This window comes from Pseudophryne corroboree, chromosome 1 (assembly GCF_028390025.1).
Source record: "Pseudophryne corroboree isolate aPseCor3 chromosome 1, aPseCor3.hap2, whole genome shotgun sequence".
Classification (NCBI taxonomy): Eukaryota; Metazoa; Chordata; class Amphibia; order Anura; family Myobatrachidae; genus Pseudophryne; species Pseudophryne corroboree.
The window spans coordinates 47,093,298-47,114,615 of record NC_086444.1 but is presented as its reverse complement, the minus strand read 5'-3'; the positions used below and the strand labels follow the sequence as shown (position 1 = coordinate 47,114,615).

The 21,318-nt window shown below is 48.2% G+C and overlaps 1 protein-coding gene across 1 annotated transcript; it reads right to left on the bottom strand.

Annotated features, from left to right (window-relative positions):
* Positions 1-2,482: 2,482 nt before the first annotated feature.
* On the bottom strand, positions 2,483-12,430 carry LIPG (lipase G, endothelial type). Its single transcript, XM_063959198.1, has 10 exons — positions 12,109-12,430; positions 10,443-10,636; positions 9,774-9,953; positions 9,481-9,592; positions 8,546-8,770; positions 7,132-7,374; positions 6,869-6,992; positions 5,040-5,258; positions 4,616-4,720; positions 2,483-3,948 (listed from the first exon to the last, which is right to left on the bottom strand). Exons 1-10 carry the CDS (start codon positions 12,200-12,202, stop codon positions 3,936-3,938), a joined length of 1,509 nt encoding a protein of 502 aa, XP_063815268.1. The 5' UTR covers positions 12,203-12,430; the 3' UTR covers positions 2,483-3,935.
* Between the last annotated feature and the right edge of the window lie 8,888 nt (positions 12,431-21,318).

Here is a 21,318-nt window from a genome sequence, read left to right as displayed (position 1 = left end):
TGGCGAGCGCATCGAGCCCGCAAGAGGCTCATTTGCGCTCGCCACACTGTCGGTAAGCCGGCGGTTGGGCTCCCGGCGCCGGTATGCTGGTCACCGGGAGCCCGACCGCCGGCATATCGTAGTGAACCCCTGTCAGCAGATGCAGGCACGCTAGTCCCGGTGTAGAAGTGCATGATGAATATACCTGGCATAGATACAGAACAGCAGGTTGTGGCTGGAAAGAATCCAGGCCAGGTATTCCGTGTGGTCAAGTCTAGGAAACAGCAAGCCTGATTGCAGCCACCTGTCAGCTTGTTTTAAAAAGGTATCAGGCAGAAGGAACAGGGCTCCTGACGGTGAAGTAGTCGCCCAGGTGACAGGCCAGGGGAGTGGTTACTGTTAGAGGTCCTGGAATTTAGTGGTCTCTGGGGAATTTACAACTCTGTCCGCAAAATTTGCATGTGGGCCTAAACCCATGTCAACCATTTAACCGTCAACCTTTTGACCTATTGACAGATGACAATCGGGTGTTGACCTATTGACTGTCTACCTTCCATCCGGATACCGTAACCACAGTAACGCCGTCCTATAAGTATACACATAATATAGACAGCTAGATCGCATAATATAGACAGCTAGAACTCTCTCTGCACATGTTACATCTGCCCCACCTGCAGTGCACATGGTTTTGCCCATCTGCTAACAAATTTGCTGCTACGATCAGGTATGAATTAGGTCCAATGTCCCCAGCTCACTGTATGTAGCCATCATCTGGTTGTGCCAATGGAGCACGCCAGCTTAAAACCTTTAGGGTAAAAGGCATTTGAGTTTAGAAGCCACATTGTACGTATTGGTCCAAAGTGGGGGTCAGAGGTTGGAGGAGTGAAGAGGAATAAACAGAAGTTGAGCACGAGTTATGTAGAGTCAATGTGATACACCAAGGACTGCACGCACAGCCATCTAACGTTCACCAGATCACCTTCCCATCCCGCCGCCTCTACGATCGCTTATTAGATCACAGTTGAGGAACGAGAGTTGCTGGTGGGGTAGAAACAGAAAGAAAAAAAAAAATCATAAAAATTAAAAGGAAAGCACAAACAGTATTTATCAAAATGAACATTAACTTTCAGCAGCGATGTTCTAGAACACCGGTTCTCATACTCTGTCCTCAGGACCCCACATAGTTCATGTTTTGCCGGGTGACATGGAAAACATGAACCGTGTGGGGTTCTGAGGACTGAGTTTGAGAACCACTGTTCTAGAACAAATCAAAGCTTTTTTTCAAGCTACCCAGTAAGCCATGTTCCTTTTGCAAAGTAGCACGAGTGACAATGGAACCAAAATTTGTTCTCATATGTGAAAGAGAAATGGAGAGGAAGGCGCTTACAGGTCTTATCTGGATTATGTTTCAGCAGTGACATTTCAGGACAAACCAGGTTCCTTTGTCTCGCTACATACAATAGAAACACGGTATACAACGTACATGGAAAAATAACATTGACTGGTTTTAAAAACATTTCTGGGATTGGCAATTTAGTATTACTTAGACAAAGACGAAAGCCCACGAACAAGCTTTCAATATTATTTTAGCATTTAAAACAAATTTATTTTTATTTTGCGAGTTAGTCCAACAGGGCAAAGTCACATTCCTTGGAAGTGACCAAATTTAGAATTTTGAGATCTAATTTTAAATAGAAATAAAATAACATAACAGTCTACAGACCATCACAGATGGAGGAGGTTGGAGCCAAAGCCATAGCGCAAATAGAGAAAACGCCATCCTGTATGCACAGACCATATCAGTATACCGTATGTGACCTATTGCTGCGTGTGTTTCGGATAGACAAGCTCCACGTGTACTGCTTACGCAAGGCATGGGGCTATAAAATCTCCTGCCATCCACCGCCAAAAAGTTGAAATGGAAATTGTGGTCGTAAAGAAAAAAAATCAACACAGTAGAAGGAATTCTAATGTCAGGAAAATCCAAAAAATGTGGATGAAACACTGGCACCACACAGGGGTGGCAACATTTGTCAGATTTTACCTCCCACAACCACAGCGGCCAGTGGTGGACTACCCACTAGGCACTAAAGGTATGTCAATTTTGTTCTTCGGGGCAGCATGACCTCTAAACCCACCTCCAATAGTGGTCACAGAATTTGAGCCACCAATCACTGAGAATTGGACCCCACCACCAATGGGAGAGTTAGCTTAGGAGTCTTTATATCTCTGTAAAAAAATTATAATAATTATATATATTTTATTAATTGCTCCCCAATAATTCTATACCCAGCTTGTCTGAGATTGCAAGGTGTAATGGTCATAGATGGTCTTATCTCTGTGCTCAAAGTTGAGAAGTTTACCCAAAAAGTTGCAGAGTTGCGGAAATAAACATTGACCAAGGAAGGGGGAAGGGCTGCGCCCGGATGGAAAAACTCAAAATGTAAAGTAACTGATCAGTGAGGAACACACAAGCACACTGTGATACAAGACGCATAAGCAGTTCTATTTTTATTTTATTTTTTAATGGAAATGAGCCATGTTAATACAAAGTCAGGTTCTGAATAAATAAGTCACGGCATACAAAATACATTATATATACAGATATCTCACATGGTACAAAGATCATAAGTTAAGTTCACAACAGAGGTCTATATAATCGACCTACTTGAGAAAATGTCATGCTGGAATGGCTGCCTTTAACCCTTGAATGTTGGGGTGATGAGGAGAATGTAGAAAGGGGTGTGTGTTGGGGGGGGGGGGGGTAATCATTAATATTTATTATCTATTAAACAAAAACATTTACAGTAAAAAAGGTACAAGGAGGACTGGTGTTTCCTCCGCCCGGCGGTGAGCAGTCCGCCTTGACCACAAATAAGGACTGCAGTAAAGCATCATAGGATTCACAACACTACAAACCTCTGAATCGCCTTGCCCTTACAGATTGCATAATATTAGGGATCACTGCCTATTTTATCCAAGCCCTGTTTATTCTTCTGTCTGGCGCTACCCTTAGCACGCATCTCAGGCCACAGTACAATAGTTAAAGTCACAGAATTGGAAATGGTACAACACGTTACAAGCACAACTCATATTCTGAATGAAATACGACTCCGGCAAAGTAACGGCGCTATCTCAAACAGTCCGCACCCATTACCACTGAGGCGGGTAGTCGGAGCGGGAGTGTTCCGCAGGGTGCTAGTTGTAGAGAGGGACCTCAGGGCAGATTGATCTAATTTATGTTGCAGCATCTTTGACAACCAAAATAATAAATAAAAATTAGCATTTCAAAAAGGCAAATAGCAATTTATATCAATCAAGCATTTCAGGAATAACCAAGGACAGCGTAACATATAAAAGGGTGCGGGTAGACAGCAGTGTCGCTGGTCAGCCTTCAAAATTAAATACTGATAACTTGATCTTCATATACAAATGCAAATTATAAATAAAATGTATTTACAAACTGTACAGACTTCACCACAGCGCACACGGTATAAAAATATATCTCTAGACTGACATGTACAAAAAGAAGAAAAGGTGAAACAGCAAGAATATAGGAAGAACGCATAAGGAACCGTTCACAGCCCCAACGCAAGTTACAAACTGAATTATCCGCATAGTCGTCTGGGAGGTGAAACTTCATTTTTAGCAAGGATCAAGAAGGGGTGGGGGGGTTAAGCCACTTAAATTATGGGAATAAGATGTAAACTTTTCTTCTATTAGAGTGCAATGAGATTGCCCGTTTCATGAAAAGGAAAAGGGCCACCTGTGATAACTGCAAGAGTCCATGAGGCCGCCTGACAACCAAGCTGTTAATGTTAAACTTTATATTCATACATCTTTTTAAATTTTCTTAATAAAAAAAAGCAGCAAAACTTTTTCAGTGCTTCATAGACCGTTCTATTTCATTGTAACATTCTTCCAGGGCTGTGCATACTGGTCACCCACCCATAGCCTTATAAGTTCACCCTGGTGGGGAAAAAAAAAGAAAAAGAAAGAACATATTAGATATTTATCTTTACAGCAATTAAAACTGAAAAAAAAAAAAAAAAAACACCGCGCACAGAACATAACGTGCAGCCAAGCAAACCAAATTGGTGACTTATTATGATGGATGAAGCTGAACGGAGTACCGAATTCCTACACACTGGCAGCAGCCATTACTGGGCTTATTTGAATGTAGGCAATTAGGTTAGTAGGAACAAATGCCATTGCTGAGCAATCCATGGTGGCCACAGGGCGTAATTCAGACCTGATCGCAGCAGCAAAATTGTTCTCTAATAGTCAAAACCATGTACACTGCAGGTGTGGCAGATGTAACATGTGCAGAGAGTTAGATTTGGGTGGGTTATATGGTTTCTGTGCAGGGTAAATACTGGCTGCTTTATTTTTACTCTGCAATTCAGATTTCCGTTTGAACACACCCCACCCAAATCTCTCTGCACATGTTATATCTGCCCCCTGCAGTGCACATGGTTTTGCCCATTAGAGAACAATTTTGCTGCTGCAATCAGGTCTGAAGTAGGCCCACAGAGCTAGCACTCTACTCATCCACTTTTTAAACCACCGCCACACACACACACACACACCTCTGTACAAAAGCCAAAAAACAAAACAAAACGTTTTAAATGCTTACCTTTTTCGCGGTTTCACTTCCCAGCCATCTTTACACTTGTCGAACACCAATTCCTCGCCAGGAGCAATACGACTGGCATGAAAGTTTTTCAGGCAAAAAGTAAACCTACAAGAACACAAATATTGGAAAAATGAGTAGGTCTAAAAATATGACCACTAACAGATTTCTTGTAAGTCCTATAGCAAGACATCCCACCTAAACTGTATCAATACCCCAATCAGTAAGCAGCTATGTGCCAATATTCATACGGGGGCAGTCTCTAAATTCACAGATGGCATTAGGGAGGAGAACAGAGACAGATGAAGATGGTTCCTCAGTAATTTATCCGCTGCATTCCCAAAACTTCTGCCCCTGATCTGGCTGCAGGTTCACAGATGGGAGAGCTGGTCAGGTATTCGGCACAGACGGGACAAGAAACACTTACTTATGCTGGCTCTCTCCCGACTTGACGCGGATACGGCGGATGTGCAGCTCCTGGTCACTCTTGTTGGTGGCTGCCCAGTAACTCTGCATGGAGCTCCAGAAGGAATACCACGACTGCTTCGATCCCTCCCACTTCAGCTTAATGGACAGGAGGGCCCCAATATCCTCCTCCGTGTAGACCAGGAAAGTGTTTGTGAAGTTGTATCCGATTTTCTCAGGTCTGAAAAATTGAATGTGCTAGGTCAGAGCGAGGGGTGAGGAGTGTGTGCCACACACACAGTTATCAATGTGTGCCATCTAAAGACACTTCAACTTAAGACTCACAAACCAAATAAATAAACAAATCATGGCACATATAGTATTTTTTCTTAAAAAAGAAAATTATATATATATATATATATATATATATATATATATATATATATATATATATATATATATCTTAAAGCGGTTAAGCTGTTTTTTTTGTGGCTCAGACAACACTTGTTGACTGGTGAGGATTACTCATGGAGGGAGGGGGGGGGAAGAGAGAGAGAGAGAGAGGGAGGGAGGGGGAGAGAGAGAGAGAGAGAGAGAGAGAGAGAGGAGGGGGAGAGAGAGAGGAGGGGGAGAGAAGAGAGCGCGGGGAACGAGGAGAGAGCGAGAGGGGGGAAAGCAAGAGGGGGGAGAGCAAGAGGGGGGGAGCGAGACAGAGGGGCACGAGGAGAGAGCGAGAGAGAGGCGGGGGCACGAGGAGAGAGAGAGGTGGGGGGCACGAGGAGAGAGAGAGAGAGAGAAAGAAAGAGGGGGGCACAAGGAGAGAGGAGGGAGCGAGAGAGTGGAGAGAGAGAGAGCGGGAAGGGGGGCCCCGAGGAGAGAGCGCGAGTGGGGGGGGGGCCCGAGGAAGGAGAGAGCGCGAGTGGGGGGGGGGCCCGAGGAAGGAGAGAGCGCGAGTGGGGGGGCCCGAAGAGAGAGCGAGCGGGGGGGCCCGAAGAGAGAGAGCGAGCGGGGGGGCCCGAAGAGAGAGCGAGCGGGGGGGCCCGAAGAGAGAGAGAGCGAGCGGGGGGGGGCCCGAAGAGAGAGAGCGAGCGGGGGGGGGCCCGAAGAGAGAGAGCGAGCGGGGGGGGGCCCGAAGAGAGAGAGCGAGCGGGGGGGGCCCGAAGAGAGAGAGCGAGCGGGGGGGGGCCCGAAGAGAGAGAGCGAGCGGGGGGGGGGCCCGAAGAGAGAGAGCGAGCGGGGGGGGGGCCCGAAGAGAGAGCGAGCGGGGGGGGGGGCCCGAAGAGAGAGCGAGCGGGGGGGGGCCCGAAGAGAGAGCGAGCGGGGGGGGGCCCGAAGAGAGAGAGCGAGCGGGGGGGGGGGGCCCGAAGAGAGAGAGCGAGCGGGGGGGGGGGCCCGAAGAGAGAGAGCGAGCGGGGGGGCCCGAAGAGAGAGAGCGAGCGGGGGGGGGCCCGAGGAGAGAGAGCGAGCGGGGGGGGGGGGGCCCGAGGAGAGAGAGCGAGCGGGGGGGGGCCCGAGGAGAGAGAGCGAGCGGGGGGGGCCCGAGGAGAGAGAGAGAGAGAGAGAGAGAGAGAGAGGGGGGGGGAGGGCTCAAGGAGAGAGAGCGAGCGGGGGGGAGGGCTCAAGGAGAGAGAGCGAGCGTGGGGGGGGGGGGGGCCCGAGGAGAGAGAGCAAGTTAACATTCATGACTACATAGATTTCACTAAAACCTGGACTGTTACTGTGCCTTGGGGTCAGAGGTTGGGAATGCCTGACAGTATTAATAATATGCCAAACTTCTACAATTTGCGACATCTGCAAAATCATAGTGCAACTTTCAACCGCCATACTGTCCCCGCACCATGCAGCACTTACACGGCCAGAGGCAGAGGAACGGAGTCATTCATGGTCCCAGCGAGAATGACGGAGAAGGTGGGTTCTGTGGATTCCTCCTCGTTCTTGTAATTGAAGATGTGCATTTTCAGCTGGTAATGGTAAACTACAAGAGACAACGAATGGTATTAATGACAGACCAATGGCCTGGCCAAACCTTACTAAGAGGGACATAAATATCAGAGATGAACGTAGAGTAGGACAATACCCAGCAAAGTGCTGGGAAGCCTCACTGATGCCCGTACCTTTGTATGGCATCTGCGCTCTGGTTTTCAGGTACATCTTGCTGTTCCTTTTGCTGGTGCTCTTCCTGGCGTTGTACCCGATAGCGTTGCAGCGGTTCTTGCGGCAGCTCAGGCAGATCCCCTTCTTGAAGCGGTTGGGGTCAGTGCATTGGAAAGCGAAGCTCTCCTTGTCCTGGTTAATGAGGGAATCCACAAACAGGTGCACAGACCTCTCGTGTTCACACTTCACGGCCTCCCCGATACCTAGAACGGACCAGACACACATCAGCTTTCCCGCCAGACAGGTCTTACAAAGTATTGGAGGTTTTTTATTTTCAGATTTTAATGATTAAATAAAGTAGAAGTGAGTTGCTATTGTGACACTGATGACATTGGTGCGTAGACAAACTGAGAGGACAAAATATCTGGGGATGGAATATGGTGTACAAAACTGTGGAGAAAGCTATGCTGATTCAGAGTCTAATTCAGACCTGATCGCAGCAGCAAATTTGTTCTCTAATGGGCAAAACCATGTGCACTGCAGGTGGGGCAGATGTAACATGTGCAGAGAGTTAGATTTGGGTGGGGTGTGTTCAAACTGAAATCTAAATTGCAGTGTAATAAAGCAGCCAGTATTTACCCTGCACAGAAACAAAATAACCCACACATATCTAACTCTCTCTGCACATGTTACATCTGCCTCCCCTGCAGTGCACATGGTTTTGCCCATTAGAGAACAAATTTGCTGCTGCGATCAGGTCTGATTTAGGCCCTCAGTCGTTACAAGAATGCAGCCTATTACAACTAGTCAACAAAATTCGTCCAAGACTTCCACTAGTTATCCCAGAGTAATCCTTTTACTGGTTACAAATCTTATTCCTACACGACTCAGACAGCAGGGAGGACAGGTGATTGGTTCCCACAACTATTTCACCTTTTATGTAAGGTATAATAGTATTCGGGTGGGGGGGGGGTCCATACTACAGGTCACATGACGGATTTTTTTCCATCGCAAGCAATCCTTATGGGGTAAAAGACTTGCTGTGGATAACGTAGCAATCACAGCCAAACGCTTCAGCCTTCAGGTCCTTTGTGGGGGAAATTAGGCAAGTTCTCTACGGTTACACAAGTTCCCGCCACATGTTACATAGATGGGAAGGGTCACTGTCCTGTTTATCCAGATGACCAGTTCCAAGAAAACTTGGGGGCTGTCCAAGTAAGGTTTTGTAGATCACTTTAATGTTCTACAGGTATAGGTCACGTACAAGCAGTCCCCGACCTCCACTCCTCACCAAGTTCCTATTACTACATGGGGGTATTCACAGTAGAGGGGGTATTTGGTAGTAATGGGGTCAGTATATACAATTTTACAAAAGTAAAAAAATTTGAATAAAAGTTTCAAATGTAAAGTAATTAAAATAAAACTCAGACTTACTGCCATAAGCAATCGCCCCTATGACATCGGCTAAACCGCAGCCTGGCTGGACGTCTCCACCATTGGGATATATGTCAAGATGGCCAATAGGCATCTGGATGCCGATGCTGACGCCTAGCGCTTCTCTTGTGTAGGTATGAAGGACGTCCACGAAATCTGCGTCATCTGGCGAAAGGCGCTTTTCAGCTTCTACGCCTTCAAACATTGGTCCAGCTGGATCCAAACCTGCAAGACAAGGTTAGGAGAAGATGGTCTCAGGGAATGGACCAATGTTCCTAATCAAACCAGACACATGGGCAACTAGCCAACTGCCCCTAAGGATTCTGGGAGGCTAACTAAAAGTAGTTACAAAAGGCTAGAGACATTACAGGTATTATGATCCAGATTTATCAAGCCTTGGAGAGTGATAAATAGCATGGTGATAAAGTGCCAACCAATCAGCTCCCAACTGTCATTTTTCAAACACAGCCTGTAACATGGCAGTTAGGAGCTGATTGGTTAGTACTTTATTGGCGTGCAACTTCTCACTCTCAAAGGCTTAATAAATCTGGGCCTATGTATCAAAGCGTGGAGAGAGATAAAGTACCATGTTACAGGCTGTGTTTGAAAAATGACCGTTAAGAGCTGGTTGTAATTTTTTTTCAAACCCAGGGGTCTATGTACTGAGCCTTGGAGAGAGATAAAGTACAAGCAATCAACTCCTGTGATTTTAAAAACACAGCCTGTAACATGGAAGTTAGGAGCCCATTGGCTGGTACTTTACATCATTCACTTTATCTCTCTCCAAGTCTTAACACATAGGCCCAATCTGTAACATGGCAGCTGATTGGTTGGTACTTTCTCTCTCTCCCAAGCTCTGATCCATCTCCATCACGATGTCACACTCACAAGATACAATGTTGGAGCACTGATTTTGGCGGCAGACTCTTACATACCTGTGATACGACCGACCGTTCCACTAACGTAATTTCCTGCAAAACCGGCAGCGTGCGCGCCAAGACTGTAGCCGATGAGATGGACGTTTTGAAGGGACATATTCGCTTTCTCCTACGAAAACCAAAACACAGTACAGTCACGTTTGTGCTAAGGTGGATATTTTAAATGTAAGCCAAATAATGTAGATTAAATGATCGACCGGAGTCGCCCACTATCACGGTACGTGCGCCAACAGCAGATCTTACACCAGTCCGTTTCAGAGCAGCATCTGCGTGGGATTAGACCATCTCACCTGTAACCAGTCCATTAGAACAGCAGTTTCCTTCCCAACCAGCTTTGTGTGATTCACGGCGTCCGGGTAGAGCTGAAAGGCCAGCGGCATCCAATCCACCACTATGATGTTTGCGTCTCTCTCCCTCTGTTGTAGGGCGGCCACCAACTTATGCAACCAGCTCTCAAACAGGCCACTCATCTGAGGAGGCGAGAATGTGGGTTTAGCAACCGATCCGTGTTAGGTCTCTTCTGAAGAAATAGGAGCAATTTCCACCACCCACTCCCCCACCCAGTGTCGGACTGGGGAATGTAGGGCCCACCGGGGGAATTCAGTGGTAGGGTCCCACGTTTAGGGGTGTGGCCAGTCTCTAGAGCGGGTGTGCCCAGCCACCATATTGGTTTGCCTAACCATTTTGCAAGTGTTGGTCCCCTAGATAAGTATATACAGTAAATACTGTAGTGCATGCAAGATAATGTACTAGATTAGTAGCAGCACAGTCTGGAACCTGATCCCTAGAGGATGGTGTGGACCCCCAGGCCGTAGGGCCCACCGGTGGTTTCCCCTGTACCCCTGTGGGCCAGTCCAACCCTGCCCCCACACACACACACACACACACACACACACCCACCCGAGTTCTTATCTGCACAGCTTACTGATACATTACTGTGTTACACATCAGGTACTTACTGTCCACCCATGGATGACTATAAACGTCTTCGCTGAGGAGTTGTAGCCGCAGTTCTGAAGGCATTCGTCTTCTTCCGGATTCAGGTAACACCCTTCATCAGGATTAGCAGAGAAGAGGGCATTAAACTGAATATGAGGTTTCTTTGGAGTCAAATCAGCATCTGCCTCCATCAATAAGTTGGCAATTGTGTCATCTGCAAGCAAGGAATTAGAAGATAAATGCATGATTCTGCCAACTAAATAATCATTTAAAAAGTTGGACAAAAAAAAAAAAACACTATCAAGTTGCAGCAGCTGCTAATCAGAAATAGGCATACACAGGCAGGGCAGGCTGAAACTTGTAGTTCCGCAGGGTTCTGGTCTCTGGCTGTGTTCCTGAATGACAGAGAATGTTTAACTAGGAACATAACCGTTTGCATTAAAAGAAAAAAAAAAAAAAGAGCTAAGACAGGGGCACACATTAACTCAAAGCAGGTACTTGAATTCAAACAGATATACTGCACCCTAGAGGAAGAGAATGGGTACTGCAGCTGGAGTAAATTATTCTCAGTTCTAACTGGCGGCAAATCAAAGCTTATATTGTATATACTGTAACACACACCCACAAGATCAGCTTCACTACAGACAATACAACCAGTAATTACAGGAACCAAGCCAGTGAGCGCAAGAAATTACCCACCGGTTACAGTAACCATGTGACTTAATAATACTGCTTATTAGAAGAACAGCATATTAAACAATGTCTTTAATTATGGATCCAGCATTTCAACCACATTTTTGGAAATAAAGTCTGAACTGGTTTCATGACATTAATTTGGTACTAAAACTGTACCCACCAGATAATCTTGACAAAAAAATAAAATATTATTATTATTAATAAATACACTAATTATATATATATATATATATATATATATATATTTATATATTACACATACATACAAATATCTTATAAAACAGGCATGGTTTCGCAGCACATTGGTGGCATACTTGTGAATGGCTGAATGCCAGCGTGTCCTGTGTATTACAGGTGCAGGCAGAACGCCCCATTGTTGCAGCATGACAAGCAGATGTCTCATTATGCAGAACACGAGCACAGCCATCAGGACACACTGTAACCCCTATTCTCTGGAGTCTCTATGGCAGATTGCACTAGGGCCTCAGAGGCTGCCCACCACCATGTTATACAATAATAAAGTCACAGGCCGATTGTTTGCAGTATTCCATGGCTGGAAGGCAGAAGTGTACAATCAGCATGTGCTGTACAGTTATAGATGGTCAGTACTGGAAGTTCATTAATAATGCAAGGAAAGTTAAAGTACATTAAATAAAGTTGTGTCTGCAACTAGGGAAAAACAGTAACACTGATCAGCCTACATTATCACCTGATCCCCCAATCATCCAAAATCCATATTTACAAACAATCCACCCTCCCAATAATCCACACAAATAACCCCCAGCAATTCAGTATTTATTATGTGGAAGAGCCACAAAGGACAGTGACGGCTGAACCCAACCCCACAAACACCAGGGATCCTCAGACAGCCACGTGTACCATTCATTCACTGCACCCCTAACAGCGCCTGGCAGGGAGGGGGGTCAGTCCTCCCCCCCCAGGTGATCACACACCAAATACACCAGCAGCCACTCATCATCAGCTCTTTACCTTTCAGCAGCCCCTCCTCAGTCAGCAGGGAAGCTTCTCCATAAGAAAGAGCAAACACCAAGTATATCCAAGCAATCCCAAGGAAGGTGCGCATTGCTGGGGACTCTCCAGGTGACAGTGTGATGACTTTTCCTCTAGTGTAATTTTATATTATTATTATATATTTATATGTTACTTTTCCCCCAGGATCTCTCTTTTTGCGCTGTTGCTGGCGGTAAGTAGTGACTTAGCAGCGGTGGATACAATGTTAGCACCAGCCGCCTGGATACAATGTAACAAGCAGACGCGCTTGGAATGAATGACACCCGGCTGCTGGGACTTGCGCTAGTTAAAGCTCCAGTGCCAGTCACGTGACGGTGGCCAGATACGCTGGAAGATTTGCATACACTCCGATCCCGGCTCTCTGATTGGTCACACCTCTCCTACGCCCAGGGCACGCCCTTGTCAATGGAACGCTCACACCTCCTGGCCTGCAGGAACCTAGTGGGGTCTGACAGCCCAGACAATGCAGCCTTGTCTGCTGGGACTGGAAACTATGTGCTCACATGTTCTCACTGTGTTATTCCACCCAGACAGCTCTGCTCATCCCATGCCCAGCAACCAAAGACCCCCCCCCCCCTTCCCTGTAGGAGTGCAGTGACATCAGCCTTGGGCAGGGATCTATCCTATGTATGTCTCTTTCCTGCTGCTGCAGGGTGCACAATCCCACTGTTGGCCAGAGACCCATCTCCCTGAGCTCAGCAGTCTTCCTTCTGCTTCTGTATGTCATCCAATCCAGAGAAACACAGGCTGCTGCTCTGTGCACTATAATGGGACACCCAGATGGGCACCCAGCAGGGGGAAACAGTCTAGCTTTTGGAATTGTAGCCTTATCTTGCACAAGCTACATAGATGTACTCTTTAAAACAACTGCCCCCCCCCACCCCTTCACTTAACATTCATCAAGCTGCATTGTTATCATAAATATCTAGTATTGTAGTTCTGGAAACGTAAATGCATCATTGGGACTTTTGTTCTTTTTGGTGTAAATCAAACCCCACTGGTAATGCAGCGAATGCAAACATTGGTCTTGTAGTTTGCACCCGATTGTCGCATTATAAGGTCACTGGCCAATCCCACGTAAAGCACAATGGAATATGCTAGCGCTATAATACTGTTAATAAATAATAATAATAATAATAATGTAGGTTCTCCCATGTTTTGTTATCTTGGTGCAAACACAGTGAATAGAACACTAGTGGAAAAAAAACTCGAGTGGGTATAGTGACAATGAAAAGAATGGGTTCTATTTCCAGGGCCTGTTTACATGCGTTGTACTATCGTCAAAAGCGCGAGAAAGATAAATGAATGCCAGTTGGTATGAGGCCTTAGGAGCTCATTAAGTTTTAAGAAGACCCCTGCGGAGATAATGGAACCATAGTTGCGCCCTATAGACACAAATAGCAAATTACTCTTTTCCTCTCATCTCTAAGTTTAGAATGTAAGCTCTGTGAGGTCAGGATCGCATTATGGGTTTTTTTTTTCCAGAAATGGAGCAGCAAGATCTGCGTCCACCTGCTAATATGCTGGGAGCCTTCCAGCATGTGTGTGTCACTCCCACCGTAATGGTTTGCACTTTAATTGTGAATGCATTGATTAGAGATTGACCCCATCGGTCCGGCGCCATTCTCGGAGTGGCTGTTACAAAACATCCCCGTTTTGCCCACCATGCCCCCACAACGCCACCCCCTGAACGTCCGCCGTGGTCAAACACTATGCGCTCGCACCCTTCGCCGCACAGTGAAGGGTTGCGCACGCTTTCTGCGGCCAGTGCACATGCGCAGACCCTCTGGATGCAACCACTGCGTACAGACGCGCATCTGCGTCCGGGTCTGAATAGATCCCTATATCCTTATGCTTACAGTGCTAACCACCCCTACTCCCACAAATACAGCCCGTTGTAGAACTACAAGTTCAAGCCAAGACTTTATAATTCTGCCTACAGGCATTAAACTAAATTCACTGAGTTCACTAAGTAGGCATAATGTCATTAATAATAATAACCTCATGCCTTATGTGCGCTAGCTGTAATCTCACAAAGATAAAACATGTCTTGAGTTACCGGCTTTATTCCGTGTGTACATTAAACCCTGTGACTGTATAGAAATAATAGGTTTTCAGAAGGAATTAATCTGCAGAGCGTAATCCACGGGTTCTGCAGAATGAATGGAGTGAACTATAGTAACCCATGAAAGGGGCAGGGCTTACAAACACCTCTTTCCCCCACCTTCCCCTTCCTAAGCATCAGGCCACTTTTAGGGGAGGGCTCCCGGCACACCGTCTCCTCATATAAACTCACCAAAATGTTTTCTCATCTCTCCCCATGGTAAAGAATTTGCAACTCTACTTCCAAGTGATTTCATTGCGTCTGATGTGTAACCACAATTCTCTGAAACTATTTCCCAGTTATACCGGGACAAGGAGAGAAACGCAACTGGTTCTGGTGGAATATTTGTCTGTTTTTTTATTTTTTATATTTTTCAGTGTTTTAAAAACTCTATAGGTGTTTTTTTTCTTCCAGTTGGTGCATCCAAGATCCGGTAAAGTGAGTCAGTTCTATATAACTTGCGTACCGAATCGCTATGGAGTAGACGGAGAGGCGTGTAAGGAGAATTATTACTGACGGTTTCTTAGAGCGCGGCATATTCTGTTTCACGTTACAATTGGAAACAATGTAATAGAACAAAACTGGGTAATAGCAGACAGACCTAGAGGTAGGAAGGCCCTGCTCGCAAGCTTAATTATTAGATAATAATAAATCATTAATAATGCCAAGTCACTTCTGGTACATTCTTGTAAGGCCTGTCCACATGCAGGGAAAATAGCTCTTATTATTATAAGATAATACCCCTTTTACACCACCGCAATAACCCGTGTTATTGCCGGGCCGTCACGGGCTGAGGCTCAATGGAAAAGGGTCTGCAAAAAATAACCCAGGTCCAGTGACTCGGGAATCCAACCTGGGTAGCGAGCAGGGTTGTACCAAGAACAAGGTAATGGGGCAGTGTAAACGGGTGACCAGAGTCATCCAACGGGATCTGGTCTGAAGATCGACACTGTCTAGGTCGACAATGTTTAGGTCGACAGTCACTAGGTCTACAGGGTTTCTAGGTCGACATGTGCTAGGTCGACAGGTCAAAAAGTCGACATGAGTTTTTCAATTTTTTTTCTTTTTTTGAACTTTTTCATACTTAATGATCCACGTGGACTACGATTGGAACAGTAATCTTGCCTGAAGCATGGCGAGCGAACACGGTGCACTAATTGGGGTTCCCGGTCACTCTACGAAGAAAACAACACACACAAAAAAAAAACATCATGTCGACCTTTTGACCTGTCGACCTAGCACATGTCGACCTAGTAACCCTGTCGACCTATAGTGGTCGACCTAGACACTGTCGATCTAATGATCCACACCCTCATCCAGCCCGGAACCCGTTACAAGCCTATAGAGCAGGCATTCCCAACCACGGTCCTCAAGGCACACCAACAGTGCAGGTTTTAGTGATATCCAGGCTGCAGCACAGATGGTTAAATCAAAATAACTGAGCTACTAATTAAGTGACCTGTGCTGCAGGCTGGATATCACTAAAACCTGCACTGTTAGTGTGCCTTGAGGACCGTGGTTGGGAATGCCTGCTATAGAGAGCAGACTTACCGGCACTTGAAGATGATGTCAAGAGAGAAGCCCGGCAATAACCCAGCTCCAGCATGTAGTGTAAATTAGGGTATATGGTCTGTAGGTCGACAACACTTAGGTCGACTTGGTCATTAGGTTGACATGGTCACTAGGTCGACATGGCAAAGGTCGACACATGAATAGGTCGACATGAGTTTTTTTGCTTTTTTTTTTTGCTTTTTTTTTTCTTTCGTACTTTACGATCCACGTGGACTACGATTGGGAATAGTCACCTTGCCCGAAGCAAGGCGAACGAAGCGAGCCACGCCAGGGGACACGGTGCACTAATTGGGGTTACCGGTCACTTTACAAAGAAAACAACACCAATTTTTTTCCATTTCGACCTTATCCACGTTGACTTAATGCTTGCGTCGACCTATTTCATGTGTCGACCTAATCACTGTCGACCAATAGTGGTCGACCTAGTTACTGTCGACCCAACGGAGCACACCCATAAACGGGTTTCAATCCACTGTGACACGGCATGGAACCCGTGTTCAGTAACCCAGGTGGACCCAGGTTTTTAGTGCAAAAGGGGTATACTAAATAAGGGGGAGACGTATCATAGCTTGGAGAGAGATAAAGTAGAGAGAAATAAAGTTCCAACCAATCAGCTCCTGCCATTGTTCAATAACAGATAGAAGCTGATTGGTCGGTACTTTTTCTCTCGCCAAGCTTTGGGGGGGAAAATCTCCCTACTGTATCTCTCTCCAAGCTTTGATAAATCTCCCCTTAGTTTGTGTGGTTTTCTATGGATGTAATGTGAACCTGGAGAGAGGATTTTAATGGAACCTCCCCATGAAAAATACTTTATGTTTTCTGCTTTTAAACAATGAAATGTCATTTTTCGGTTTGCTTTGTTGCTGAGGAATTATCAGGGGTCTCCTCTTGTCCGGTCACTTGCAGGGTTGGACTGGCCCACAGGGGTACAGGGGAAACCACCGGTGGGCCCTACTGCCCGGGGACCCACTCCCTCCTCTAGGGATCAGGTTCCAGATTGTGCTGTTACTAATCTAGCACATTATCATGCATGCACTACAGTATTTACTGTATATACTTATCTAGGGGACCAACACTTACAAAATGGTTAGGTAAACCAATGCAGTGGCTGGGCACCCCCCCTCTAGAGACTGGCCACACCCCTACACATGGGCAGGGCCGGCAAGAGAAATCTTGGGGCCCGGTACACCAATTTCTCCGGGGCCCCCCACCCTGCCTTGACTCCCCCCCCCCCTTATAAAGTACAAAGTCGCTGTAAAAAAATTATATATATATATACACACACACACACACACACACACACACATATACTGTATATATATATATATATATATATAAAAATACAGTATATATATTATAATTTATACATATATATATATATATATACACACACACACACACACATATATATATATACTAGGTGCTTCATCGCGCCCTACGGGCGCTCTTCACACCGTCGCAAGGGGCTACGCCCCCTTAACCCTTGCATGCCTTTCTGGGGTTTAATATTTGTATTATATGGAGTATTACCTGCATTCCTTTGTTAGTGGTTAAATATTGCACAATGAAAGGGCGTGCGATGGTGAAGGAGGCGCAGCCCCTTGCGACGGCGTGAACAGCACCTGCAGGGCACGATGTACAGAATGTAGCGGGTGCGGGGGGGACTGCGGATGGTGTCTGTAGATGCTGCGGGTGGAGGGGAGGCAGAAGTGGGGGTGGGGCCCGGATGGGGAAGGTTCGGGAGGTGCTGCGCGTGGGGGAGGGGCAGAGGAGTGGGGGATGCAGATGGGGGAGGGGTCCGGAGGCACTGCAGGTGGGGGAGGGGCAGGGGTGCCACGGGTGGGAGAGGGGCAGGTGTGGGGATGTTGTGGATGGATGAAGGGTTCCGGAGGTGCTGTGGGATGGGAAGGGACGGGAGTGCCGGGGGTGGGGTAGGGGACCGCAGGCACCATGGGTAGGGCAGGGGCAGGTACGGGTGTTGCGGCGGATGGGAAAGGAGGTCCGGAGGTGCTGCAGGTGGTGGAGGGGCAGGTGCGGGGGTGCCATTGGTGGGGGAGGGGTGGGTGAGGGGGGGACCGCTGATGGAGGAGGGTGTCTGCAGATGCTGCGGGTGGAGGGGGGCAGGTGTGGGGGGAGACATATAAGGGGGGTGAATGGTGGAAGGGGCCTGGAGGTGCTGTGGGTGGTGAAGGGGTGGAGGAGTGGGAGCCACGGGTGGTGTAGGGGGTCTGGAGGCACAGCATGTGGGGGAGGGGTGGAGTGCCGCATGTGGTGGAGGGGAAGGTGCGGAGGTGTGGTGCATTGGGGAGAGGTCTGGAGGCGCTGCGGGTACTGTACATGCCATAAAAGGTAGTTGGAGGGTATGCAGTAACAGGGCCAGGACAGGGTCAGTACAGGGTTGACGGGGCCAGGACAGGGGTGACGGTGCCAGGATAGGGGTGACGGGGCCAGGACAGGGGTGACGGGGTCAGTACAGGGTTGACGGGGCCAGGACAGGGGTGACAGGGTCAGAACAGGGATGACGGTGCCAGGACAGGGGTGACGGGGCCAGGACAGGGGTGACGGGGCCAGGACAGAAATGATAGGGACAGGATAAGGGTGACAGGGCCAGGATAAGGGTGAAAGGGCCAGGATAAGGGTGGCAGGGCAAGGCCAGGGGTGACAGGGACATGACAGAACACAGGGCACGGGAGAGATTGGTATTAGGGACAAAACAGTGGTGACAGACAGATGTGTCTTACCGGAGTCACTGCTGCTGGCTGCTGCTGTTCCACTCCAACCTGTTGGGATCTGCTGCTGCTGGAGACTTGGCATGGCTGACTCTCTCAGGCTGGATTCCTGCTTCCTCTGCCCGTCCGCATCCCTCCCCCCCTCCTCAGTCACACACCGCAGACCTCGCGCAGCTGCCGGGCACTGTGGTAAGGGGAGACTGGGAGTGACTGGTTAGCCCCCAGGAGACGCTGCGACTGGAGGGAGGAGGGGGTCATAGCATGCACGTGGCGCGGACCTCACGGCTTCCGGGCACTGTGGTAAGGGGAGACTGGGAGTGACTGGTTAGCTCCCAGGAGACGCTGCGGCTGGAGGGAGGAGTGGGTCAGAGCCTGCAAGCAGCTCGGATTTCTGTAGCGCTACCCGCCAGCTAAAGTGTGTGAATGAGCTGGGTGCACCTCACTGCGGGTGGCAGTGCTGCAGCTAGCGGTGGGGTTGCTGGGGCTGGAGATAACAGAGGCAGTACGGAACCTGCACAGCGGCAGGTGCCCCACTAAACTGCAGCTAAGAAGTGTGGAGTGTGCTAGAAAGTGACGCTCCTCTGCACCAGACAGACCCTGCTGAGTATGCCGATGTGGGGGGTCAAGCACACAGTGAGCCGGTGCCCGTCTGTCTGTATGACATACACATACCCCTCACACACACCCATACCTCCCAAATGTCCCGATTTTCGCGGGACAGTCCCATTTTTGGGGGTCTGTCCCGCTGTCCCACCCGCGGGTCGCAGTGTCTGGCGGTGGGGGGGGGGGGGGGGGCAGTTGGAAAGTTCCTGTACTCGCTTTTCTGCTTAGCAGAGCAGCGGTGAATAGTGGAGACAGAGGGAGAGGGGGCATCAGGGGGTACGGATTATTGGGGGGGTTCCAGCAGCAGAGCCGGATTAAGGTGGGGGGGGGGGGGCAGGGGATACGTACCGTTGGCCCCACAGTTTTAGGGGGCCCCCCGGCTGGAGTAGCTCTGTTCCAGCTCAGAAGCTCCCCCCCCCGTCCTGCCAGCAACAGCGGCAGCATTTGTGCTACAGTCAGCACACGCTGCTGCATATTGGCAGGTCTGTGGTGTTGCAGGGAGGCAGCAGCCTCCCTGCTTTCTTCTCCCTGTGCGGGTGTGTAAGGGGGAGCGCCCACATCCTCTGGATTTAGCCCTAGCTGAGGGGCCAAAATCCCATCAAAAAAATAAAAATAAAAATCGAAATTTGCATAAGGGGGCGTGGCCACGCGGGCCGCGATTAGGCCACGCCCCTAACCCACAGCAGGCACAGTAATGAGATAGGGCTCCCCTGTCACAAGTGCCCTGGGCCCCCCGGACTCATAATCAGCCCCTGGGAGCATGCCAGCAGCTCACAGAGCGCTGGGCATGCTCCCTCACTGACGAAAACGGGGCCCTCCCGTGAAGCCACGCCCCCTTTTCGCCGAGTGTGTTTCCCTCCTTCTGCCTGGATAAAGCTCCTGCAGAAAGCTGGGAGGTATGTACCCCTGCATGTGCCATGCCCAATGTCCATGCTATCTGCTTCTGCTCCTAGTCTCCTGTAGATTTGGCCAGATCTCTGTGACTCATTTGACTAACTCCGCCCAGTGTTGTAACTCCGCCCAGCGTTAGCAAATGAATCACAAGGTCACAGAATAGGGCTATTATATAGGAGATATATATATATATATATATATATATATATATATATACATACATATATATATGGTCCTTGTATGGGCGGCATACAAGGACCATATACACAGATGCAGATCTGAGGGGAGGGCACCGGAGCAAGGTGAACGGAAGTCAGGAGTGCCAGGGACATTTTTTGCATATATATATATATATATATATATATATATATATATATACACACACATACACACACATAGAACTCACCATACACACATTTATATAGAATAATATGGCAGTACCTTGACATAGTATACAGTATGACAGGCTGTGCGGGTGCCATCCAGGCACGTAGGGAGCAGGGTTGGACAGAGGTAGTGCTGCGGGCAGCTGCTATAAGGAGCCCTGACTCACACAGTCAGTGTAGCCTGTGTTTGCTGCTCTGCTGCCCGGCTCTTCAGCGGCAGCAGATCGTCAGACAGGGACGGGGCGGCAGAGAGGCATGCCGCAAGCATAATGAAGGCAACAAAGCGAAGACCAACCAGACCAAGCAAGTGATGGGGACCCCCTGAAGCTCGGGGCCCGGGAGGGTTGTCCCCTTTGACCCCCCCTGTCGCCGGGCCTGCACATGGGCCCCTACCACTGTATTCCCGCGGTGGGCCCTACATGCCCCAGTCCGACACTGGTCACTTGTGTAGCCCGGTACAGGCTATAGGGGGGAGAGTGCATGCATGTGATTTGGTGCCTGCAGTGACAGAGGCCAATCGGGATTCAGGTCCTATAAGATTTTGCAGCTAGAGTGACTTCACCCCAACACCCATAAACAAAGGCCGGGCATTGCTGCAACAATCCAGCAGTTCTCAGACACAGCAGGGATCCGGTCATCGCCTCCCCCACTCCCATTGGTTAGCCAGAGTTTCAGGTGCGCTGCTGACACCACCGGCAGTCACAGGAAATACACCTGAGAACAAGGTATATTTTATTCTGTACTTACCACCACTATTCGCCGGATCGGTGTGCAGACATAAATTGAATTATTAAAGCATATTATTAATATTCAATCCAAGAAGCCCAGAACTACAATGCATGCAGGGTGGCTGCAAAGGCATACAAAATTCCAGAGTTCT